The sequence below is a fragment of the Callorhinchus milii genome, unplaced genomic scaffold (genome assembly GCF_018977255.1).
Source record: "Callorhinchus milii isolate IMCB2004 unplaced genomic scaffold, IMCB_Cmil_1.0 Scaffold3, whole genome shotgun sequence".
NCBI lineage: Eukaryota > Metazoa > Chordata > Chondrichthyes > Chimaeriformes > Callorhinchidae > Callorhinchus > Callorhinchus milii.
The window spans coordinates 16,165,773-16,193,038 of NW_024704744.1; the positions used below are offsets into that span (position 1 = coordinate 16,165,773).

Sequence of the window (27,266 nt, forward strand, 5' to 3'; positions counted from 1 at the left end):
TGTGAAAAGGAAATTACATGCGTCCTCAATTATACAACTTAGAGCTAACGAAAACAATTCATATAATCAAAGGTCAATCATTTTATTGGTTATTAATTGTACAAATAAGGGAATAAGAGCACCTGTAATGTAGCCCACACATAATAGATCCCACTGTCACAACAAAAATATCCATTTTTGAAGCAGTAACATTCAAAATATTTTTTTACTGTCAGAACCTCTTTAATTTAAACCCTGCCAAACATTGCCAAAAATGAACAATGTGATTCATATGATAATACGTAAGCATTTTTGGATGCTTGCCTCAGGAAGTTCATGGAGCAACAACTACCATGAATAAATGCAAAGAAAATGCATAACATTATTGCTCAAGCGTTTGGCCACTGTTCATAGTGTTGGGGAATGACAATCTTTACGGAATTGTGTTCTTATTTCAAAAGATATGTAACAAATTAGTGTGGATTAAAGCAGGATATTTCTTCTAAGAAAACATGAGATATACTGGATTTTCCCACTTTGACAAAAATTATTTAGGGGTTGCAAAAATTATTTAGGGGTTGCCAACCTATTAAGTGTTGGCACAAAGATTTACTCCTTTCAGTGGGTAATAATCAATGCAGAGAGAATATGTTCCATTTTGACAATATACAGTATTGTAACAAATCAGTCCCTCTCAGGCTCAGTCGCACTCCCCATCAAAACAAATGTCATCAATCCCCTCCTTAAAAAACATACTAAAAACAAAGTGCTTCGAGAGGCCGTCCGGTGTGTGAAGGGCTCTATATAAATGCAAACATGGAAATGAACCAAGACTCAACTCATTTGAAAATGTAAAACTTTTTATCATCCAAATTTATAGAATCATAAAATGTACAGGTTTGGAAAATGCTAATTTGGTCCAGTTGGACAAAAGAACAACAGCTTATAGATAATAAATACAGGTATAAAAAATAAGTGATGATAAAATCAGTTAGCCTAATTGCATTTAAATGAGATCTTATGTATTGTTTACAAATTGGCACCACTCATCAATATCTAAGCGAAAGGAACAGAATTATTAAAATTGTGGTCCAATAGCAGCTTCGTGCTGAAAACCACATAAATTGAGAACTCACTAGAGAAAACTTAAAGCTAATTTACAATAGAACCCTAATATCCGACATGATTTGATCCTAAGAGGTGAATGGGAAGGGTGGTCATCATTTAGCCCATATTGTTTCATGCACAAAATATAATTAATCTACTTTATAGTACAGTGAAAGCTGCTTAAGCCAGAGAAACCGGGGCCGGGCAGTTTTTTTGATTTACCCAGCGTCCAGGCAACTGGCTTCCGCCTTAAGTGGCTTTCATTGTATAATTATCCTTATATTTGATATAGCCCTTTCATTTCAGGCGGACGTCTTAAAAGTACTGTACAGGATTCGCTGTAAAGTGGGGTACATTCTTGTATATCCTGTGAAGCTCTTTGAGATGTTTCCCAAAGTGAAATGCACGAATTAAAAGTATCCATACACTTCTTCCAAATTCTATGAAATAAGTTTAAAACTGGAAGTGTTTACTGACCTAGATGTAATCTTCTTCCTGAGGGATGTTAAGTAATATTGGGACAGGGACAAGGGGGAAAGCAGCCCCGAATTATTAGCAGAATTCACCATTCAGCAAAATGTGCATAGTTTCATTGGAGTCTATTATGCAAAAAAAATCATTTAGATTTTGCTTTAAAGTAATTGTAGACTCAAGTTTCACAAATGATGGAATAAACTCCTGCTATTTTTATAGACTGCCATGAATAGTTTCTGGGTGAATCCCAGCAATAGAAGCTATTTATAATTAAGATATGTAGATATGTATAGAGAATGGTGACCTAAACCAATTATTTCAAAACCTTTCTTTAAAAATATTGTTTCCTTATAAGTCAATGGAGGAACTGGGATAGAGATTCCAGCTTGCAACTATCTAAAGGTTTAGTTTAAAATAAATATGATCTATTTAGTTGACGATTTCTTATACAGGCAATGCATATTTATGAAATATTAAAATAAACATGCTCAGCATTTAAATTGCATCTTAAATTGTAAGTTGAAGCTTCAATTAATTATGTGGTTACAGAATTGAAAGTCTCAAGAGTAAAAAGTTGTTTTAGGTTATCTGTCCCTTTAAAGTTTCAATTCAAAATAGTACATTGGTATCTGTTTAAGCAACAGCTTTTTTNAAAAAAACTGCATTTTAAACCACAGTGATTCTACATGAGGAAATACTGCTGTAGGCCAAACTCATTATTAAGTGTTCGCTAAAGCACAGGATCGCTTTTAACACAGGTGCCCTCTGGACCCAGTACCACAAGTGAAGTGTGCTTCAGGCACAAACCAGACACGTCCCATGCTAAAAAATGGCTGACTTCCAAGTCATCAGGCTGCCACTTACATCACTTCCGGCACGATGTACATTCATTCGCACATGAATAGCAGTGGCAGCCCGGATGCCAGCTGTTTTTTCACACTTCCTTTTAGCATCGTCCGAGATATTGAACTGAAACATATTTTTGCCTTCTAAGTACAATAGGGTTGACATGAATCACAATTCACACATCCTACCAAGATGAACTCTCCAGGGTTCTGTGAGAATAAACCTAACAGACTGTACAGGCGAAAATTGTACTTGTCAAAGCATCACAAGCATACCTATTTAGATAGAACAAAGATTGCAAGAAATGCTATGGATAAAGGCAGCCCCTTTTGTTTCAACAACTGAAAATGTAGGTGTCAGCCTCTGGCTCAGTTAGTAGCATAGTCACCTTGGATCAGAAAGCTGCGAGCTCAAAGCCCTAAATCTGAACTTTAAACTCACAAGTGCAGGCTGACAGTCCAATGCAGTGCTGGGGGAGGGCTGCATTATTGGAGGTGCCGTCCTCCATAGAAATGTGAGGTCCTGAGGTCCTGTCAGTTTGTTCAGATGGATGTTAAAGATTCCATGTCGCTATTCTAAAAGAGAAGATTCTCCCAATGCCCTGGCCAACAATCCCCGGATAAAATTGGTCATTCATTTTATGGTTGTTTGTGGGACACTGCTGTGCGCAAATTTCAGTACAAAGTAGTGATGCGCTATGAAACATCCTCACGATATGAAAGGTGCGATATTAATTGCAAGGGCTATTATTACAATTTTAAAGATTATCCACTTTTTNAAAAAAACTGAAAGAACAAAGGTGGGATTTGATTAAAGTATCAAGCGGTTTCTTAGATGATTCCAATATCCTAGTCTCTACTGGAGTCATGAAATATGATGCATCAAATGTAAAAATTACTATTAAGATTATGCATTTCACCATTAACAATCTAACTACAAGACTGAGTGCTGTAACACAGTTCAAATACTCTCACTAAAAACTACAGAATCAAATGAAGGACATCTGGAAAAACTGTGTTGCATCCGATTTCAAATGCCCTCCTGTCCAAATCCTTATCTTAACCTCAGGACTGAAATTACAGTTTATAGGGGTGGGGGTGGGGGGGAATCATTTCTTTAGCTTTTTCCACAAAATTAGTAATTTGTTGCCAAACTTTTGCAATGCTTATAATTTTTTCGCCAATTTATTTTAACATTTTCCAAAATATGTAACAGAATGATATTTCAGAATACAACTTTAGTCAGGCAAAGTTCAAGAGTTTGAGGACTGAACATAGTTATACACTGGGGCTCTGCTCAAGGATAAGTGAACATCCTTCAAAAACTTTATAATAATAATAATAATAATAATAATCCTTGCATTTGATATAGCGCTTTTCACGTCGGGAGGACGTCCCAAAGCGCTTCACAGAATATACTGTAAAGTGAATTGACTGTATATTTGTGGGCGAACGCGGCAGCCAATTGTGCACAGCAATGTCCCACAAACCGTCGTGGATTGAAAATGACCAATTTTTATTATTGTTTTTCGTTTTGGAGGGATTATTATTAGGCTCTGTGTGGAGTAAGGAAACTTGCCCAAGGTTTCGCCCTCTGCCTGGAATTGAACTCAGGTCTCTTGCTTGTAAAGCGAGTGCTCTAACCACTGAGCTACAGGACTCCACCTGGAATATATACTGGAAACATCAACAATGACAAATAATCCATAGTCAAATACATAGTTTATACTTAGAATGCAAGACATTCCTAAGTGCACTCGGGGCAAATTAAAGAAAAATACTCTGAAATAGATCAACAGGAAAATTAAAAGGAAGATTAAGGAAAAAAGGAAGAATTCATTGCTTCCAGGGAAAAGGAAGAGGGTGACCAATGGATTAAGTACATTATTTGCATTATCATATACTATATTTTACTCAGATAAAAGATAACTTTTTTAATGTTAGATTAATTATTAGAATTAATGTATTTATCAATTGAAAGTTATTAAATAATTGAATGGATTAATATTTAAATAGATATGACAATTATATACTTTTATATAAATAAAATTATGTAATTAACCAATGAAAACAATGAAATATAAAATTAACAACCATTAAGCAGCTATATTTCAATTTCTACTCATGTATTTACACTTGGCAAAAAATAGTCCCCATTGTCTAACTAAATATACTTTTTGAGGTTGTAACGTGCAAATTAATAATAATAACTTGAATTTGAAATAATGCCTTATGTTCAAAAGATCTCAACGCACATCACATGATTTACTGTAATATAGCGAAGGCTTACTTTGTAGGCAAATCAATAGTGGGAAGCCATAATAATAGAGTACAACAAGACTTTCTGAACTAGTCGTTGGATATGACGGCAAAGACGGGAATGTGGCAGAAGGAAGGGAAGCAGAGGATACAGCAGCTTTTAGGTTACTTTAGCAGAGGTGTCTTAAGGAATTGTGCTGGGATTTTTCCTGTTCCCAGCATTTTGATGTTCAAAGCACATCACAGAATATAATGTAAAGCAAATTGACTGTGTATTTTGTAGGCAAAATGCAGCAGCCAATTGTACTCTTTAACAAGCAGAATATTTGCCCAGACAGTTTGCTACGGTATTAAAATTTAACACCAAAAGTAACAAGAACAGTCATACGTGAGAAACAACCGATTAAGATGTACAAACTGGTGCAGTTTCAGTGCAAATTTTAAAAAGAAAAATAGCATCTTATCCAGATAAGTCAGCTAAACTAAATAAATCTCCAACTTCCCTGAGAATTAAAATCCTGTGATAGCAACTTCAAGGAACAGCAATGTATAACAAACTACTGACGGAATAGTTGACGTAGCCCAATATGAAACCAGAATTTTTAAGAATTTCCACTGAAGAATATGGTTCATTATAATAATCTTTGCATTTGGTATAGCGCCTTATCACATCTTCGAGACACCTGTAAAGTGAATTGACTTTATATTTTGTGGGTGAAATGCAGAAACCAATTAAGCACAGCAGAGTCCCACAAACAGTCGTAGATTGAGTGACCAATTTATTATTAATATTTTTGAAGGAATTATTCCCCGGAAAAGCGATCCGCCAATCGACTAACAACCGGGTTACTACTTACTGCTAGGTAAACAGAGGCATGTGGAGTAAGGAAACTTGCCCAATGTTTCTCCTTGCCAGGAATCAAACCCATTCTCTCGCTTGCAAGGCGAGCGCTCTCACTACTGAGCTATAGGACTACATACTACATCACTTGACAGTATATTCTGTGAAAATCTTTGAGGCATCTCAAAGACATGATAAGGCACCACATCAAATGCAAGGATTATTAATACTATTTATCAATATTCTTGTGTCATTATCAGATGCATTTAGATGGGCTGGATCCCCCAATCTATACGATCTAAGAGAATCAAAATGGTTTTCATAGTAAAATACTCAAGCAAACAAATCATCAAACCGCTAAATTCATTCATGTTCTGTAGACAGCTTGGGTGGTGGGGCAATATAAATGACCTCAATATGCCTGGGCTAGCCATCAGGGATTTGGCGGGGGGTTGGGGGGGAATAGGAAAGAAGCGGAAGAAGAGAATCATTTTCATTCATGATTAAGGAGTAATGATCCCTGGTGAAAAGTACATGCATTGAGCAAGACAGATGGGTCTACCTTCTGATGACACTCAGATTACTCTTCATTTGGTCAGTAACTTCATTGACCTTTGTCAGAGTGCGCTGTCAAGAACAATATCTTTAGCAAGGACCAGCATTCATAGAATCATCATTTGAAACCAATTACCTTATGTCTCTCCTAAGATTTGATAATTCCGTTGTTTTTTTAAAAGAAATCTTCATATGTCAGCTACACATTTTAAAAGCTTTTTTGCTTAAAATGAGGAATGCAAGGGGAACTTGGGGAAAGGATACTTCCAACCTGAGCACACAAGATCAAATTCAAGCACTCCCACACCTGTAATAAAGCTTCTTCTATCCTCCCAACAACAACAACAATTTGCAATTATATAGCGCGCTCCATGCAGCAGAGCATCTCAGAGCATTTAACAGTGGCGGAGCCTGACGCCGCCACTGTTAACAAGGTATTGCACCACAATTTCAATTTTCATGGTACATCCCAACCTGCATTATTGCAATTTTTAAAAAAAAGTTTCCCATACCAGCCATGTTTGAGCCCCGAGTACAAACAGTTTCATGTGCAGAGTTCTCAACAACGAATACTCTGATTTTACTACAGAAAGCAAGAGATTACAGGTCTCCTGTATACTGTCTCCAGAGTATATAGACAGCCCCCTTACGTTGTGGTAACCAGAACTATATACAGTACTCCAGACCAAAATGCCCAGACCACTATACAATTTGAATGGAACTCTGCAGCTTGTGTACTCTCACGCACCAGGCGCCGTGACCCCATCACTACCACCCTCACCCAACTCCACTGGCTCCCCATCCCCCAGAGGATCGAGTTCAAGACCCTCGTCCTCACCTTTAAGGCCATCCATGGCCTTACCCACTCCTACCTCTCTGACCCCCTACCAACCTGGCTGCTCCCTCCGTTCAGCGAGCTCCGGCCTGCTCCATGTCTCCCGTCCGACCCGCCCTACCATCTGTGGCCGGGCTTTTAGCCTCTCTGCCCCCACACTTTAGAAATCCATCCCACTGTCCTTCACCTCGCTTCCTCCCTTCAAGCCAGCCTCAAGACCCTTCTCTTCGACTGTGCCTTTGGTCTCCCTCCCACCTCTCCGCCTTCCCTCAGCCCTACACCACCCCTCTCCCATGCTTGGGCCCCGACACCTGACTGTTCAGTGCTTTGGGACGTCCTCCCGACGTGAAAGGCGTTCTATAAATGTAATTTTGTTGTTGTTCTAGGGAAGTGATTAAACTCAAGTTGATTTGACAATGTAGTCAATTCAACAATCAGTCTCCCCGACTGGTGCAAAAACTCACACCAGTGACACCCCATAGTCTGAACTGTATTTACAGCCTGCCCCCCACCCCGGAGATAAAAGAGTGATGTTCAAACACAGCGCAGTCGAATCAGAGCCGTGATCTACATGCAACTCATGAAGGGTCTGGGGGTGCCTCAAGGCCACATCAGCTTCAGCAGAAAGCATGTGTCTCTGATAATTTCCACCGACAATTTGTTTACAGAGGTGTGTGCACGGTTACTTAAATGCGTTGTGTGTATGTAGTATCAGGCCTTTCAAATATTCAGTTGAAATAATCATCTAAAATAATACTTGTCTGAGTAAAAACAATCACGGCGAATACTTTCAATGTTTGGATCGACATTTGCTGAGAAAACTTTCATCAAAAGAAAATACAGATATCTCTTGACAAACAAACATTTGGCGGCAGAACTACACTGTGTGGTTACACAACTTTTTAAACAAATTTTCAGAAATTGGTTGAGAAAAACAACTGTCAAATCTCATGAATATGTTGTTTTGCTTTTATACTGCTAATACTCGTTTTAGTTTGAGCTTTGAAGCTGTCTATGTGATATTCTTGGTGAGGGATTTGCTGAAAAAGTATATGACATGCTTATAAATAAATCTTTCAGATGAAATTCTATGACTTTTTTGACAGGTGTGGTTCACACTGTTGTTCATGAGCTGTGGCTCGGTACAAATCTGGGTTCAACAACTCTGATCTAACCCACTACAACATTGGATGTGTTTACAGTAGCGTTGTGGGAGTTTCATTTTGAAAACTTGCTGTATTGATATCACTTTGAAAATTTTTAAAAAGTGAAATCAATGTGATTGATGTATCCAATTTGCATAAGACTTAATTGTAAACCTGTCTTATAGATAACGCTACAGTACAATTATTATCAATTCCAATGGATTATAAAATTAGCTGACTTTGCAAGTGGATACTCAATATAGACTATAAGATTTAGTTACTGTATGCTGACTGTTCTTGCTACTTTGGGGATTAAAATTCTTGATGCGATTCCTTCACATCAATCTGTTTGGAAACCTGATTATGTCAGAGCGGAGTTCCAGCAGGTCCGTGACATAGTTTTAGAACGAGTTTTTGCAACAAAGGTCAATAAAATAATAATGATAATTTGGTCACTCAATCCACGATTGTTTGAGGGACACAGCAGTACGTAATTGTTTGCTGTGTTTCGCGCACAAAAACTCAGTCAAAACACTTTACAATATATTCTGTGAAGTGCTTTGAGACATTTCAAAGCCATGATAAAGCGTTAGATAATTATTTGGAGAGGACAAGGGGTTGGATAGCTCTTTTCAACGAACTGGCACAGACAAGATGGGCCGAATGGCCGCCTTCTGTGCTGTATAATTCTACGATATCAAATGCAAGGATTATTATTATTATTAAATATATTATTAAGATCAGGTAAGAACAATTGCAAGATTCCCACTATAACATTATTTAAGCATATTAAATACAAACCAAAAGTTGAAAACACAAGCTTGATATCACCTAACCACTTCTTGACTTATCTTGTTTCAAACTTTATTCCACTTTAGACCTGGCTCTTCACCTAGGTTTTCAATTTAAAAAATTACGAACCTGTCCCACTGAGCCAAAATAAACAGCAGACAAAACAATCCATTTTTGTCTCACAAAGTTTTACTGAGAGGGTTTACAATTTCTAATGACAAATATTTAAGTCAGCCAAACATTTATTAAAATAATAAACAGGTGGGAAAGTAGCACACTGGGAATGCAAAGCACTGTATAATCGAGTGCTAGGACATGATTCATACATCAGCAATTCCCACATAGTGAGTTGCTGATTTTAGCCCTACTACTCTGGGTAAAGGATTGGGGGGAGGGGGGACCGAGATTTGAGTATGCAATGACAAGAGAACAAAAAGAGAAAGAATGCAAAATAATGCACATGAGAAAGAAAGAAAATGGCTGAGATTTACTTCCTCACAACAAGGAACAGAAGATCACCCAAACCTCACACATATCTGTCATTTCTGGAGCTGCAAAGGCATGGGGGAAAAAATCACTTCTCAATTGCCTGAATATAATATACACCACAAGGATTCAGTCGCGAAACAAAAACATAACATAAAAATGATTTAAGATTAAGGCACTACATATCAAGCAAATGCCACTCATAAGTACGACACACCTCGCGGCATTCCAGACTTGTAGTAATAACAATATTTAGCATTTTCAGAATTTCAATTTTATGTCTTATGTGTTGATGTTTCGCCCACAAAAATAGTCTTTACAGTATATTCTGCAAAGCACTTTGAGGCATCTCAAAAACGCTATATCAAATGCAAGGATTATTATTATTAAGAATAAGTCACCAAATGTAACTTAATCAATCAATAAAAATATTTTTTTCAGGGCTGCAAATTTAACTTTAATGCTAATGTAAACAAATATTCTAAATGGCTGGCAGTTCTCGTAGCCTAAAAAACATTAAATTACTTTAGCAGCCAAAAATAAACAGATAATCCTACTCTAACAGTTGTGTCTTTTTCAGGTGAGGGAGTGAGCACATAAATACAAAATAAAGTATCAAAAATGTTACTGGAATAGCTAGATTATTTTTCTTCTACATGTACGTGTTAAATCAAATTAAGCTCCAGAAAGATACTCGCAAGCTGACCATTTATCCTTCCAGGAAGTTTTCAGTTCCCTCCTCAATTGTAATTTTACGGCTGCTGTGTTTCGCCCTCAAAAAATACAGTCAATTCACTTTACAATATATTCTGTGAAGCGCTCTGAGCTGTCTTAATGACGTGACAAGGGGCAACATCAAATGCAAGAATTATTATTATAAATCCTGCTTACTACAGTCGATTCCACTTCACAGTATATGCTGTGAAGTGCTTTGAGATATCTCGAGGACATGTTAAGGAACTATATCAAATGCAAGTATTATTATTATTATCATTACACATGTACAAGCATCATACAATGTTTAAGTTTTGGCACAAACAGGTCAGGTCACAGGAAAAAATAACAAGTGATACACATCTCCATAAGTAAATTATGAGTTATAGTCAGTCTCACAAGTAGAGCTTTACTCACTTGTGAAGATAATCATTAGATAATTTACAGATCCTTTGACTGTCAAATTAAGACCACAGTTTGAAATTATATGTACATTCAGAGATGCAGTAACAACTAACATAAACTGGTAAACATGGCCTAAATAATTCTTTAAAAAAATATTACGTTTTTAAGCTTCTAAGCTTAACATTCCACATTAGACATAGTGAATGATTATTTTGAGCAAATATTACTCTAATGTACAGAACTGTTTGTAAAACAAACAAACAGAGAGAGCTGGGAAAACTCAGCAGGTCAGGCAGCATCTATGGAGAAAGGAAAGTGAGTCAACGTTGACTCACTTTTCTTTCTCCATAGATGCTGCCTGATCTGCTGAGTTTTCTCAGCTCTCTCTGTTTGTTTTAGATTCCAGCATCTGCAGTATTTTGTGTTTTGTTTTTAAAACAAATCTATCTAATTCAAACTAATTGTAAACTTGTTTAAACCCATTCCACTGAGCAGCAATCTTAATGCATATTGTACCAATTTATAAAAACAGAAATGACTCACCAGTAATTTGACTATTTCATTTTCTGAAGTAGCCATAAAACAGGGATATTGAAGTTCAAAGTTCAAAGTAATATATTTCCCTAATCAATTTTGGAAACCTTTATTTTTAAAAAAACATAGAATTCCTGTTCCTGATCACTATCCAGTGACCCCTGCTGGAACGTGCAGATTAGAAGAATAAGAGGGCATACGTTAAGGTTTTTGAAAGGCAAGTTTAGGACTGCCATTTGAAAGTATTTCTTTACACAGAGGATACACAACAGCTGTAATGGGTTATCAGAATGGATGATCTGAATACCAGACCTTGGACTCATTTAACACACAGCTAGATGTTGTAATGGGAAGATGGTAGAGTAGGTATTCTGGAAGAATGCAATCAAATGAGCCAAATAACCTTTCAGTTAAATCTCCTTTTGGTGTGTATATGCTGAGTGTGGGCATGATCATGCTAGATTCTGAGCTACACATGAAGAATGTATGCTTGGGGAAAATGGCATAGAGTTGCCAGCAATTAATACAGATTTGAAAAGGAATAAGCCTGCTCAGCGGTAGGATTTGGAGGGGCAGACCTATCCAGGGAGTTTTCCCATTCGGTGCCTTTTAGCTCTGGGAGCCCTAAGTAGGGCGGTCCTAGCTGGCCAAGCAATTGGCAAGCTATGCAATGTTAGCAGGTTAAACTTCAGCAGTACCCCAAAGCACACTCTGAGGTCCCCAAGCATTGGATCTTGCCATTCTTTCTGGAATTAGGTACAAAGGTACCGCCCTTTGTTCTGTAATTTCCCTGATTGTATGATCCATGAAAGAATACCCAACTCAAGACTCCACATCTTTAGAACAACAACAAAATTACATTTGTATAGCGCCTTTCACATCGGGAGGACATCCCAAGGTGTTAGATAGACAAGAGTTTCGTACCTGAGCTGGGAGTCGGGGTCAAGGAGGGTAAAGAAAGAAAAAAAAAAGGAAAAAAGTGTGAAGAAAATAAAAGGCTCTCTCTCTCTCACCTATTCAGAGCAACCTTGGATTTTCATCACCCAATTCCTGCAGATATAGGATAATGATTCTGAAAATTAGTGAAACTGATCATGTGCAGTGGTGGACCCACATCAACTCTAGAGTGGGAGTGCAGATTAGCACAATCCAATCACATACACAACAATGTCCAACTTGTTTTTAAAATAGCTGATGATTTCCAATTAGCATATAGTAAGAGAAAGGGTGTTATCTGCACTGGCTTTATAGGGCCACTTGCTGATGTCAGTTAAACTGGTAATTTTTAGCTTTCACGGCTGATATTTTGGATCTTCAGGAACTGTGGATGACGAGAGAGAGGAAACACTTTTGGACTGCACTAACTTGGAAATTTCAATATAACCTCTGCTTATGTCAAACTGATTTTGAGTTCAGATCACTCATCAGAATTGATAGAAGATCACCTCAAGGAATGTCTCACACTGTTTGGCTTCACACCAATTACACTGCAATTGTAAGCAGTACAAGGTAAAGCTCTCAGGTTATTCAGTGGAGTATTTTTATGTTGCTAATATTAGAAAACAGCCTTCTGTTCCACCAGCTCTCTTCTAAAATTGAAATAATTCCATAAGAATTTGCTGCTGCCTTTATACTTGCCAGGCTCCACTGCCTTCCATATGCATAAATTTAAATCTGCTGATGCAAAACTTGGTTTTATCTGAACGAGTATAATAATACTTGCATTTGATATAGCGCCTTATCACGTCTTTGAGACGTCTCAAAGCACTTCACAGCTTATAATGTAAAGTGAATTGACCGTATATTTTGTGGGCGAAACACAGCAGCCAATTGTGCACAGCAGTGTCCCACAAACAGTTGTGGATTGAGTGACCAAATTATTATTATTATTTATTTTTACCTTGTTAGTTCACATCACTCAAAAAGTAAGTCCTGTATTGATATCAAATTTAGGTAATTTCCCAGCACTTTGGGATGTCCACCCATGAAAGGCACTATATAAATGCAATTTGTTGTTGTCTGCAGTACAATACTGTAGCACATTACCTTTGCACTTACTGTAAATGATCCGTTCACAAACAAAACAGGTTTGTTGTAAAAGTTTGAGATAAACTTTGAATTTAAGAAAAAATATATTTTTTAAATTTCTAAATTTTTGAACAGAAGTTGATCAAAGTTTTATATTTCCAGAATGGCAGGTACTCAGACAAGCAACTTCCCAGAATGCAAGAATAAAAGAAGTGATACTATCAAGGTAGGAAATCCTGCTTCTCATAATGATCCTTGCATTTGATATAACGCCTTATCATGTCTTTGATGTCACAAAGCGCTGTAAAGTAAATTGCCTGTATAATCTGAATTTTAGACATCTTGGATGCTGTGAACAATGTGCAAAAGGAAAATTCTGCATTTTTCCGGAAACAATTGCAAAATTCAAACAATTATTTGTAGGAAACTAACAACTGAAATGGAATTACTGTCCATGAAATGCACATTTTACTATTATGACTGTTGTAACTGGTGCTTCCTTGAATGTAAGTGGCGCTTCCTTGAATGTAACTGGTGCTTCCTTGAATGCACCCAACTGGTAAGGAGGTATGTAACAAATTAAAAATAGACTTCATAATAGTTTTAGGCTATAAACATACTAACATTTAGATGAGCCACTCAATATTGATTTTGCTATCTGCAAACTGAACTCTTATGTTACTATTTTATTATGCACTCTAGCTTTGTCCAAATGTTCTCAATTTTGATGTCACGAGACATTCAGTATCTTCATCCTGGCAAGTCTGACTGAACTATATCTTAAATAATTAAATTGGTTTAACTAAGCATTTAAGTTGATTTAAGTTGTTGGGGCCAGCACTCTAAGGAAAATAAATCACTGGTGTTTCAGCACTCGCAAGTTACACCTCAAGCCAACCACCAGTTACCAAAGAACAGTACATCTTCTATTACACATGTGCATATCTTGTGGGTAGCATCATTTGACACCTCACCCATCTGTCATCAATGTAGATTTAAATACACGTACAGTGTTCAGGACCTTTTTAGCAAACTACACATTGGTAACACCTAATATTAATAGCTCAAACTTGATTCTTCTCCCCTCAACCCTTCACAATTCTTCGCATTTACCAACATCAAAACCCAACCACTTGTTTCAGCAACGGGCTCAGAACACGGATAGTCTTCATCTAAAAAAAAATAAAAAGGCCTGCACAGATCTTATCAGTGAAGAAAAAATTGAATGATGCTGACCGAAACGTGCTGTGCTGTCAGCGAGCCAAAGGGGACCCAATGGCTGATTTGAAAAAAAAAGTAATACTGTGGCCGCAACTCAAATGATTAAAAACATGTTCAACCACTTCAATGCAGAGAGATCAGCGGTGTACAACCTGCCCACATACCAACCAGTAAAGCCACGAAATAAAAAAAAACAACGCAACGCTTTTAAACCTCACGACACTTGTGACATTTTAAGGCTATTTTGCTCTCTCCAAACCATCTGCTCACGTACTGTTCGAGACACAAGTTACCCCGAAGACTGTGATCTGTAACCGCACCATTCCTGTCCATCAGATAAAGTCACGTCCAATCCGTTTTATAAAATCCGCCAGTGCCACCGGATTAAAAAAAACACCAGAGGACCAAAACATGTAACCTTCTCCACACAATTCTTCCCCTTTCTCAAAACACGGCCTGTAAGTTGGAGGCCCAGACGGGGCCTGTCTGACTGCAACTGTGGAGAGAAAAGTTGTGTGTGTGTGTGTGTGTGTAGAAAAGAAAACATCCCCTCCTCCAGTTGGGACTCACCAGCAAACTTTCCGCGTTTATGGGAGACCTCGGGTCCCTGATCATGGCCTCCAGCTTTTTCAGTCGGGTTTTCGTGTTATCTGTTGACGACATCTCGCAGGTAAAATGTAAATCCTTGCGTGGCGGCGGCGGCGGCGGTTGTTGTTGCTGTTTGGGGGGATATTTCTTTCCCTCCCCGATCAGGTTCAGGTGGGATAAAGTTCCCAGTTCAGAAGCTCTCAGACCGGACAGTCGGGCAAGTCAGTCAGTCTCTCCACCGCCGCCGCCGCCTCTTTTTCTCCTCCTCTTTCTGCTGTCTTCCTTTCGTTCCCTCCCTCCCCCTTATCTCGGTCCTCCTCAGAGCGGCCACGGCAGCCTGGGCCTAAAAGAGCTGCCTTCAGGCAGTAGCCGGAGAGCGAGGGGAGGACAAAGTAAAAGTCTTCTTGCTACAGACATGAGCTGAGCTGAGCTGTGCGGGGTGGGTGGGTGAGCGGGCGGGCGGGCGGGCGGGCAGCCCCCGGCTCCTCCCTCCACCTCCTCCCCCGCAGACCGCGCCTTCCAACGGGAGCCAGGGGTAACGGCTGCCGATTTGAATCCGGGAGCCGCTCGCGCGCGTACGCTCACTCACTCACCCACGCACGCAATCGCGCACGCACGCACGCGAGGCGAGGCGAGCCGAGGATTCCGAGCCGATGACAAAACAGCCGCGCGGGACTGGACGGGACGGGGTGGGTCGGGTCGGGCCTCCCGCACGTCATCGGATTCCACCGCGCTGAGGCTCACGGGTGGAGTTGGGGTGGGGGTGGAGCGAGTGAGTGGCTTCGAGCTGTCACTCAAGCGGTCAAGGCTCGCTCCTCCCCCCCCCTCCTCCTCCTCTCTGGTTGACTTGACCACTGCACTTGTCTGGTTGGCATTGCAAAGGCAATTTCCCATTTGCTCTCTTTCCACCCGCCCGCCCTCCCGCCCGCCCGCCCTTGGAAACAGACGGAAAAGTAGCCGTTCCGTCGGCTTGTCCGGGCAGACATCAGGGCAGACACGAGCGCAGTCTTCCTGCAGCTGAACGTGGACGAGAGGGAAGCCACCGCTCCTCGGGTCCGGTCAACGTCTTCACTCCTGCGGATCTAAACTGTACCGTACCCACATAATAATAATAATAATAATCCTTGCATTTGATATAGCGCTTTTCACGTCGGGAGGACGTCCCAAAGCGCTTCACAGAACACACTGTAAAGTGAATTGACTGTCTATTAGTGGGCGAACGCGGCAGCCAATTGCGCACAGCCATGTCCCACAAACAGTCGTAGATTGAAAATGACCAATTTAATTATTGTTTTTTTTGGAGGGATTATTATTAGGCTCTGTGTGGAGTAAGGAAACTTGCCCAAGGTTTCGCCCTGCCTGGAATTGAACTCAGGTCTCTCACTTGCAAAGCGAGTGCTCTAACCACTGAGCTACAGGACTCCACGTACAGCCGAAACCCTCGTGCACGCGTTTGTCACCTCCTCGCCGGTCTCCTCAGCTCCACCATTTACAAGCAGCTCGTTCAGAACTCTGCCGCCCGCATGCTGACCCGAACCGAACTCCGTACCCACATCTCACCAGTTCTAGCCAGGCTCCTGGTTCCCCAGCACCGAATGGATCGACCTCAAGATCCTCACACTCGTGTTCAAATCCATTCATTCCCTGGCACCTCCCTACCTCTCCGACCTCCTCACTCCTCAATCCACCACCCGGCGCCTCCGTTTGACTGGCACCGACCTCCTGCTCGTCCCTCACACCCTCCGCTCCACCACCGGAGCTTACGCTTTTAGCCACTACGCCCCGAAACTCTGGAACAATCTCCCTCAATCCCTTCACCTCTCTCCCCTTTTTCAAGTCATGCCTGAAAACCTTCCTCTTCGACGGTGCTTATGGCCACCTCCGTGTCCCCTCCCCTGCTGGGAGTCAGGCTCCAACCATGTTAAGCGCTCTGAGATGCTACCCTGCATGGAGGGCGCTATATAAGTGCAAGTTGTTGTATTTTCCATCATGCTTCGAATGGTGTCTATCCCCCTAATAGTTTGATTATTGCATTATCCCATGATAAGGCACGGATGTCTCTGGTGCCTTATCACGGGAGATATTTCAAAGCAAATTTGAATTAAACTGTAGCAGCTGTGCAATTGTTAGGAGAATGCTTCAGCCAGTTTGCACACAACGTCCAACAAACAGCTAATAAGAACATTAAAAATTGCCAGGCGAAGGAAGCCCAAAGAATGTGAATGATTGATTATCTTTAATCAATGATTGTTGATCAGGACACCGAGCAAAACGCTCTTTTCGAATACTACAAGAATCCTTACAGTTTGATACAGTGCCTTATCACGTTGTCGAGATATCTCAGTGCTTCAGGATATTCTGTAAAGTGGATTGACTTGGTATTTTGTGGGCGAAACGAAAAACGAGATGTCTCCTGTGATAAGGTGCTTTATTCGTGGGCAATACAACAACAATTTGCACTTATATGGCAGTACAGTACAATTCCGTTCTTCAGATGAGATGTTGATCTGAGGTCTGTTGAGGTCAACTTTAAAGATCCCATGGCACTAGTCAAAAAAAGTAGGGAATTTTTCGCAGTGTCCTAGCCAACAAATACCGCAAATAAAATTGGTTATTCACTTTATGGCTGTTTGTGGGACATTGCTGAACACAAATTGGTACGGTAAATCCTGTGAAGCACTTTGAGACGTCTCGACGTGATAAGGTGTTATATCAAATGCAATGATTATTATTATTAATTTACATTTATACTGTTCCCTTCACATCGGAAAGACTTCTCAACGTGCTTCACACTGCTTTCTCGGCATCCTGAGCTGGGGTTGGGAACTGATGATGATGTGTAGAGGAAAGCGTGATCAATTGGATAAATCTTGAGGAGGTCATTGAACACTGGGAGGGAGGTGGCAATGGGATCTTTAATATCCATCTGAAAAAGCAGACAAGCCTTGGATTAACATCTAGTCTGAAGGACAGCAGTTTGAAAATGCTGCTTCAACATTTATTCCTCAATGTATTATTCTTCAATGTTAAATTGTAGTGGGTGTGTGTTTATTAGGAGACTGTGGTCATCTTAAATATTAGAAGTAGTTGAAAATAATATGAATTTTAACAAATATGGAGAATCCAAAATTATGCATGGACATCCAGTGACAAACATGTAAATGTATTAATTGAATCAATACTGTAATTTATTTTAAGGAGCTCAATTCTTTTTTTTTAATTTTGGGAAACCAATAATGCAAAGAAATGAAATGCATTAATAATTGATGCCTAAAGTGAATATACTGTATTACAAATCCTAAAGATAATATGATCTTCACAGGTGGGAAACATGTTTTAGTGAAATTAATGTGTGACTAAATCTATGCAAAAGTATTTAGAATTTGTTGTAAATATATTCTATAATATTGTTTAATATTTTCCATGTCTAATAGTAATTGACTGAATGTTTGGCTTCTTTTTTGCTGTGCAGATTTTTTCAATGGAACAGGTTCAGGAATTATACTTTTAGCTTTTCAATCAAAATGCCAACAAACTCTGTATGGAAAATTCACCAAAATCTCATTCCCTAATATAGTTGTTTTTTTTTAAATGGATAACACATGCAATTTTGATTTGTCCTGCTTTTAATTAGAGATAAATTTTTGTTTCCAAATGTATGACTGTATTAGAAAAGGTTGCTGCCTCATCAGCTCAATATAGACAAAAACATTGAAGATATGTTCCACATGTAACCACAACCTAAACAATTTCATGAGCAAAGCCCCTGAAGAATGAATTCCTTTGGTTGTGCACTTAGTCACATAATTGACAAATGCTCTATTTAGGTAGGTGTAATACAGCACTATATTTCTTTCTACACTTGGTTGCTCACAAAAAGTTGGCTCAGTTACTAAATATAGCAGGACGAAACCCAACTATAGTTTGATTAAATCAAACCATGATTAAATTTCACTTTACCCATCATTACTATATTTAGTATTTGCATGGTCAGCCTCGTGACAATTTCAGCTGACATGTTATCAGGGTAAGATCATATCCTTTCTTGCCAGCAGTTTTTCAGGTGCATTATAAGCCAATGATAGTCATATTTAAAAAAAGAACTACCGGCATTTTGTTCTTTCTAGGTCAAGTGAGTATTTTAAGAGCAGTAAAGTAATCTACTAACAAAGGAGAAAGTGACTAAGCTGGATATAGGCATTTTACAGTACTTTGTTTCCCTTGTCTCAATCTGTCACTCCTTCTGTTTCCGTTTACTTTTGTTCTGATATAACAAAACTATTGCCAGCATTAGATAATTGAATTGTGAAATCTGTAAAATGAGTTTAGAATAAAGAATTAATGTATACAAATACATTCCGATATTTTTAAATATATCTTATTTATCACGTGTACATGCCATTGTATGTGTCAAGAGCTCCGGGATGGTAACCTGCGTGAGGACGCTATATAAATGCAAGTTTTTGTTGTTATTGGTGGTATTTAAGATAATCTAAAATCATGTAAATATAACGTAATGCATAACAATAATAATTCTTGCATTTAATATAGCACCTTATCACATCTTCGAGGCGTCTTAAAGTGCTTCACAGAACTTACTATAAAGTGAATTGACTGTATATTGTGTGAGTGAAACGCGGCAGCCAATTGCACACAGCATTGTCCCACAAACAATCGTGGATTGAGTGACTAAATTATTATTTTATTTATTTTTTTGCAAGGGATTATTACCCCCGGAAAAGCGATCCTCCAATCAGCTAACAACCGGGCTCCTACTTACTGCTAGGTGAACAGAGGCGTGTGGAGTAAGGAAACTTGCCCAACATTTCGCCCTGTCAGGAATCGAACCCAGGTCCTCTCATTTGTCAATCGAGTGCTCTAACTACTAAACTGCAGGGCAGTAAGTATGTTAATTTCTGCATTAGATAAGATTGCAAAAGCATTTATGGCAGTGAGTTACTTTTTGAAAGGGTAGTGACTTACAGGCAAATATAGCAGCTCATCTCCACTAGAAACATTCCAGAAAAACAATCAGATGAATGAGGTGAACCAAGTCTTTTATTTTTTGCTGAATTTTGATGAGGGAAGATACTGGGCAGGAAATCAAGGGAACTCCTTTCTCATCGAAATAATTCCTCATTTATGAGATTTAGAAACTGCTTTTGAATGGGCTCAATTCCAGAACTGTATGGATCTCAGGGCAAGTGTGCTCACAACTCAAATAGACTGGCACTGAGATTGTCAAAATTATATTCAAAATACAACAATAACAACAACAATTTGCATTTATATAGCAATCTTCACACAAATACTGTCTCGGGGCGCTTAACAGGGGTGCTGTTTGATGCCGAACTACAAAGAGAGAGAACGTGACTGAAGGCACAGTCAAAGAGGAAAGTCTTTTAAGTGTGTTTTGAAGATGGGCAAAGAAGGGGCAAGATGGAGGGATTGAGACAGGGAATTCACAAGATTCGGGGAATAAGTGCTGAACACGCTACTGCTAATGGTGGAGGGAGGGGATGAGGGATGTGCAGAAGACACATGCCAGTTTAGTTTCAGCTGAGTAAAGGCCCCGGGTAATGAAGTGAAGGGTGAGCAGATCAGAGAGATAGGAATGAGTCCGGGTAATTTGAAACTGAAAGTAAGGATCTTGAAATCAATCCGTTCTGCAATAGTGAACCAGTGGAGCCTGGCAAGCATTAGGATGATGGGGGTGCGGAGCCTGGTACAGGTGAGGATACAGGTGGACCTTGTTTACAGTGAAGCTAGGGAGACCAGCGAGGAGTGCATAGTATTTGCATTTCTATTGTACCTAAGAGAGGAGATGATAAAAATGAAAGTATTACTGCATTTTGAGAAGGCATGTACTAATATTTTTTCTCATTCTTAATTGCTTAGATTATTTTTATTTAACTATGATATTTATTGTACATTTTTCATTGCACCAAAATTTTGTGTAATGTATTGATGCACTGGTTGTACTATATTAATATGTAAACTAATTAAATTAAAGGAATCTATAAATACAGAGTTTGACAGTAATAGTAATAATAATCCTTGCATTTAATATAACACCTTATCACATCTTCGAGGCATCTCAAAGCGCTTCACAGAATGTATTGTAAAGTGAATTGACTGTATATTTTGTGGGTAAAACGTGGCAGCCAATTGCGCACAGTCGTGGATTGAAGTGACCAATTTATTATTTTTTTTGAAGGAAGTATTACCCCGGAAAAGCGATCCGCCAATCGACTAACAACCGCATTCCTACTTACTGCTAGGTAAACAGAGGTACATGGAGAAAGGAAACTTGCCCAACATTTCACCCTGCTGGGACTTGAATCTAGGTCTCTCACATGCAAGTCGAGTACTCTAACCACTGACCTACAACACTCCAATAGTAAGAAAACAAAACTTTTATTTTATAGCAGGTGAAATATCTCAAATTGCTTCACAGATAATTTCTGTTTTTTGTAGGCACACAGGGTCGAGGTAACCTCAGGTGAAAGACCAATTTATCTGGTGGACTGCTAGCCAGGACACGGAAATACATTATTAAATATGTAGCCAAATACATGAAACGGCATAAGAACAATAATAATCCGTGCATTCGATATAGTGCCTTATCACGTCTTTGAGACGGCTTCATAGAATATACTGTAAAGTGAATTGACTGTAATTTCATGAGAGGAAGAAAGACAAATGGCACAAAACAAACAAAACAATAAGTAACAACTGGACTGAAGGGAGAGCCCAAAGCACAAAGGCAAGAATGGAAAAAAATAAACAACAAAAATGGGAGATCAATTGTTGGGAATGACACAGAAGTTGTAAAAATCTTAAATGAGTTTTAAATGTGTCAGAGAAAAACAATGACAGGAAAGTTAGTGATAGCAGGATAATGTCTAATAATAAGCAACTAGTTCCAGTTACAATAACAAATAAAGAGCAGGTGGTGGTCCGTGATGAACTGGATAATAATAATATTGCATTGCAGAAAGCCATTATCAGGCTTACGAGTAACCTAACCAGACTGAAATTTCCACATCTATAAAGAGCAGTTCAATGGCATAGAAGAGAGAGACAATGGCAAGCCAAAGCCTAACATTGCTAACACTGGCAAACCTACTCTTAAAATAGGAAGTACCAAAGCAAACTGGAAAACTGAACAAAAGAGGCAGCATATAAGATGTTTACTTCTTGTACTATGTGTGTGACATATATGTTGCTACTAATTATGGTAAAGCAAGGTTAAGAACTTATGCATATTAGGATAATAATCCCTCAAGAAAAAAAACAATTGGTCACATCAATCCACAACTGTTTGTGGGACATTCCTGTACTCTACTCAATTGGCTGCCCCGTTTCGCCCACAAATATACAGTCAATTCACTTTACAGTATAATTCTATGGAGCGCTTTGAGAAGTCTAAAATTCTACCATTCTGCCCCCACTCTTTGGAACTCAATCCTGGAGTCCCTCTGCCTTGATCCCTTCAGGTGCTATGCTCTGAATCTCTGGAACTCCTTACCTCAATCTTGCAGTCTTGCTCCCTCTTTGTTCCTCTTCAAATCACGCCTGAATACTTTCCTCTTCGACCATGTCTTCGGTCACCTCCCCTTCCTTTCCAACTCTGTGTCACACCACACTACTACGAAGCGCTCCAAGATGCTATCCGTGTGAAGGGCACTATATCATTGCAAGTTGTTGTTCTTCCCAAGGCTACAGCTCATCTTAAGAACTTTCCTTTTGGAAACCTACGCACCCCGCCACATTCTTCACCTCCCCTCACCTCCAGCACAGGCTCCAAGTCGGCTCTGTGAAGCATTGCGAGACGTTCTCCCGATGTGCAAGACACTGTATCAATGTTAAATTGTTGTTTCTTTAAAGAATGTTTTCTAAACAAAACAATTTGCATTTACATAGCGCTCTTCACACAGGATAGAGTCTTGGAGTGCTACACAATGGCGGGTTGCATCACAAGGAAGGGAGGTGGCCATAGGCACAGTCAAAGTGTAGGTCTTAAGGTATTTTTCTTAGTAATTTACATTTTGATGTAAATTACATTGATGAGATCTAAAATGCAATACTTGCAAACCTGATAAGCCATGTCAACCTCCGTTTGTGATTGTCAGATCAACTATCCACAAACAGCAAGTTGCAAGTCTCAAAATAGCAAAAACTGCAAAAGCTCTGACCAAAACCAATAATAGGAAACTTTAAACATTTATTGTTTAGGTGGTGGGAATGCTTTACATTAAACTGTTTCCTTCAGTATTTTACAACTAGACCAATTCGTACACGTATAAAAAACTGTAAGAACTGTAGTGGGACATCCTCCCAACGTGAAAGGCGCTATATAAATGTCAATTTGTTGTATTTCAATACATTAATTGTTTCATGTCTGAGAGGAAGTCAGAAACATAAATAATAATAATTCTTCATTTGACATTTCACGTTGAGAGGACATTTCAAAGAACTGCATATGATTTATTGCAAAATGTAGTGATTAAGTATTTAGATGAACAGAGCTTCAGGGAAGAAAGAAACCTACCTAACTCTCCAAACTCTGAAAATTATTGTTTTGTGACAATGGAGTTCTCATTTCTTCTGAAGATTATATGAGATCTCTGAGGCAATCTCAGGTCAGAGCTAATTCTAGTGGGTCTGTCTAAGGTACATGGTGTTCCTTGTGTCCGATGCATTTTATGTTCCAAGGAATTCTCCAGTGTTTAGGCATCATTTATGCTGTTCTTTTTCCAATGAGTGCTTTTCCAATTCCAGTATCCTTGATGTGTCACTCATCCTGAATTTTGATCTCATTTGATCATTTATTTAATAAGAACCGTGATACTGTCTACTGTTAGCAAGACAGTATTTTGGTTGTGTATGGTGTAGAATAGATTTCATTTATAACAAGCTATTTTAAAAAATCGCATAATAAAACCTGGAAAAAGTACCACACAATGATTGTCACAGCACAAAAGCTACACTTGGCATCCATTGGTATATTGAATTATTTAATTTCCTCTTTTACATGAACATATTGTTCCTGAGTGAAATTAGATGTAAGGATAGAATGGGATAGGATCATGTAAAGCATTTAGTACTAACTCTTTAAAACAACTGGTAAATCCATCATAACTATTACGCATACACTGGTTTGCCATTGTTTTGTTCTCTCAGGTTGTCTGGCAACATCAAGGCTTGGATTAGTGTAAACTTTCTGCAGTTGAATATGGACAAGACGGAAGCCATACTCCTTGACTCCTGTCAACGTCTTCACTCCTACGGATCTAAACTCCTCAACCTCCCTGGGCTCTACCTGAGACTCACCGAACCAGTGCGCAACCTAGTCTTCTGGTTTGACCCCCAGCTGTCCTTCCTCCACCACATCTGGTCCCTAATCGGACCGCCTTCTTCCACCTCCGTCACATTGCCCGCCTCAGACTGTATCTTACCCCAAATGCAGCCGAAACCCTCTTACATTTGTTGGTCACCTCCCGCTTGGATTACTCCAACGCACTCCTCGCTGGTCTCCCCAGCTCCACCATTCAAAAGATCCAGCTCAATCAAAACTCTCCTGCCCGCATACTGACCCAGATCAAACTCCGTACCCACATCTCACCAGTTCAGGCCAGGCTCCACTGAACAGATCGACTTCAAGATCCTCACACTTGTGTTCAAATGCCTTTACTCCCCGGTACCTCCCTACCTCTCTGACCTCTTCACTCTCCTGCTTGTCCCCCGCACATCCCCGCCCTGCCATCGGAGGTCGTGCTTTCAGCTACTACAACCCAAAACTCTGGAATACTCTCCCTCCATCCCTTCGCCCTCCCCCTAAAATACCTCTCTCCCCTCTTTCAAATCCTGCCTGAAAACTTTCCTCTTTGACCATGCCTGCGGTCACCTTCCCACTCCCCCAGGCTCGGAGTCAGGCTCCGCCACTGCTAAGTGCTCTGAGGTGCCTCTCTGTGTGGAGGGCGCTATAGAAGTGCAAGCTGTTGTTGTTTGCTCTTTGCTACCAGATCAGAGCTGCCTTGTTGGAGGCTTGGGAGCAGTTTGGCTCATATGCCATAAGATTAATAAACGAAAAGGAGAAAATGCTTTGCTCTATCTTTTTCATTAATCTTTTATATATTTGTATCTATGAAATATGTTCCTCATTTCACTGCTATTAATATATGTTTTACATTCGTAAATTGTTGTATCACACATCCAAAGCCATTTCCCATGCGCCCTGTTTGGCCCACTAATTCATCTGCTGCAAAGGAAGCAAATGATAATTGCTCCGAGGTCATAAGTAATTTTTTTTTACTCCTAGATCATAATTTCTAGACCTTCAGTTGTGTATGTAAGCAATAGACAACCTATTTGACAAGAACAGCAACAACAACAAAATTACATTTGTATAGCGCCTTTCGTGTCAGGAAGATGTCCCAAGGCACTGGACTGACAGAGTTACAGACCCGAGCTGGCCTGAGGAACTGGCACACTAAGAGCTGAGCGTAAATAGTTCAGACGCTAAAGAAAAGTGAGTTATGTTGATTTGCTCGATTATTGCTGCTCCCTGTGGTGAGGGACTGAAACTTTGGTCACTGGCTCCCTCTGATGGTATGGCTGAAATCATAGATGTAATGCGTGGGGAATAATGAGTGCGAACCCATACGTCACAATTCAGTGATAAAATTCGTTGAAGCACCAGTGAGAGACAACTTTTAATATTATTTTAAAGTATTTTCTTTATTTTTAATCCTTTTTATTTGTACCATTTGGGTTTTTTATGTAATAGTTTCTTAAGCTCTTTATTTATTTTCTCTGTTCTTTTCGATTTGTTTTTCATTCTTCTCTGATCTCCTTTCTCTCTTGGGCAATAATTAACAGCCAGATCTTTTAAGGAATTTCCAAACATTTTATATAGTGCTTAAAGCAGTCAAAGCTGTTCCATTCAACAATTATTCCAGATTTCAGTTCTTAAATGATCCAGTTTCATCTCACCCATACTGCAAAAGACAGCTGTTAGAAAAAACAAACAGATCTTGCCAACAGGATTGATCTGGTTGATATTTCCAATTATCTGCAAGGCTGCATTTGGCTTGGTAGCTCATGTCAGGAGATAAGAGACAATAATGGATTGGGGGAGTATGGGTACACTTATCAGGCAGCCTTTCCCTATTTAATAGTCAATCCCCCACTCGTGCTGTATGAATTTTATGTGTGCTTTAAATTATGTGTTCCAGTGTAAACATAACCCCTGGCATCTCTGCTAATCAGAGATATAAATTGCTGGAATACAAAAAAATATATTTTATGAGTACTGTACACACAGGGTCTTACAGAATGTTATAATATGCATATTTAGCTGCTAAGTACAGAAATAACAGTTTACCATTTTAATTTAGATAGGAACAACAACAACAAGATTACATTTGTACAGCGCCTTTCACGTCGGGAGGATGTCCCAAGGCGCTGGACAGTGCACATCATTTCAGACCCGAGCTGGGGTTGGGGGGGGGTAAGGGAGGGGAGGGGAATGGGGGTGGCCGATGGCATGGTCAAAGTGGAGGGTCGTGAGGCGGGACTTGAAGGAAGCTAAGGAGGGGGCGAGGCGGAGTGACTGGGGGATGGAATTCCAGAGGTTTGGGGCAGAGTGGCTGAAGGCTCTCCCGCCAATGATGATAAAATAAAATAAAATTGAAGGTAAAGTATACTTCTGTAATTGCTTCATGTCTAGGTGAACCTTCTGTGCATTGCTACATTGTCAAATATGTTGTCCTTTGGATAATACAATTAACATTTACATACCACCTATTATGTCAGGAAGCTGAGTCTCTCCACACCTTTAAATCCCGCCTAAAGGCCTTCCTTTTTGATTGTGTTTACAGTCACATAAGAACATAAGAATTTGCGAGGCGAAAGAAGACCAAGGTCCATCTAGTTCGCCTTCCGCCATCCTGGCAGTTGCATGACATGTCGTGTCCCAAACTATACACTGCACCCCAAGACATTATTTTCTTGCAGAAATCGATCTAATTTGTTCTTGAAACAAATAACACTTTCCGGTTTCCACTGTTCCATAAGTTTACTGATCGTTCATTGAAGTAGTCTCACCCCCCCACCCCCACCCCCCGGCGCTGGTTGTCAGACTCAGCCACTATGAAGGGCTCCAGGAAGGAGTGAAGGGTGCTACATAAATACAAGTTGTTGCTGTTGTTGTTGACGTGTCTCCTTTCTGTCTCCCTGAGAGTCTGTTTGACTGACTGACTGACTGCAGGAGCTGCTCTGGGATGGTAGAGGGCACTAGTGGCCCGTATTTCCTTGCAAACAGATGCAACAGCTGAGTCCCAAGTCAAGCAACGCACACATACACACAAGGCAAAGGCAATAGTTTTGTGTGTGCAATATCACAGCCCTCTCCACAGGACACACTGCAATCTGCAATCTGTAATCCTCCAAAA

The 27,266-nt window shown here is 39.7% G+C and overlaps 1 protein-coding gene across 5 annotated transcripts in view; it reads right to left on the minus strand.

The window, feature by feature from the left end:
- Window positions 1-15,226, minus strand: part of rock2a (rho-associated, coiled-coil containing protein kinase 2a) — a 128,533-nt gene extending 113,307 nt beyond the window's left edge. For 3 of the 5 annotated variants that reach the window (XM_042333646.1, XM_007897080.2, XM_042333647.1), the window contains exon 1: window positions 14,791-15,226. In XM_042333646.1, the coding sequence (XP_042189580.1) occupies window positions 14,791-14,883 (93 nt within the window). In that variant the 5' untranslated portion in view covers window positions 14,884-15,226. The remainder of the gene's footprint in view (window positions 1-14,790) is intronic. The other 2 variants (XM_007897082.2, XM_007897081.2) reach the window with 1 other exon arrangement.
- Between the last annotated feature and the right edge of the window lie 12,040 nt (window positions 15,227-27,266).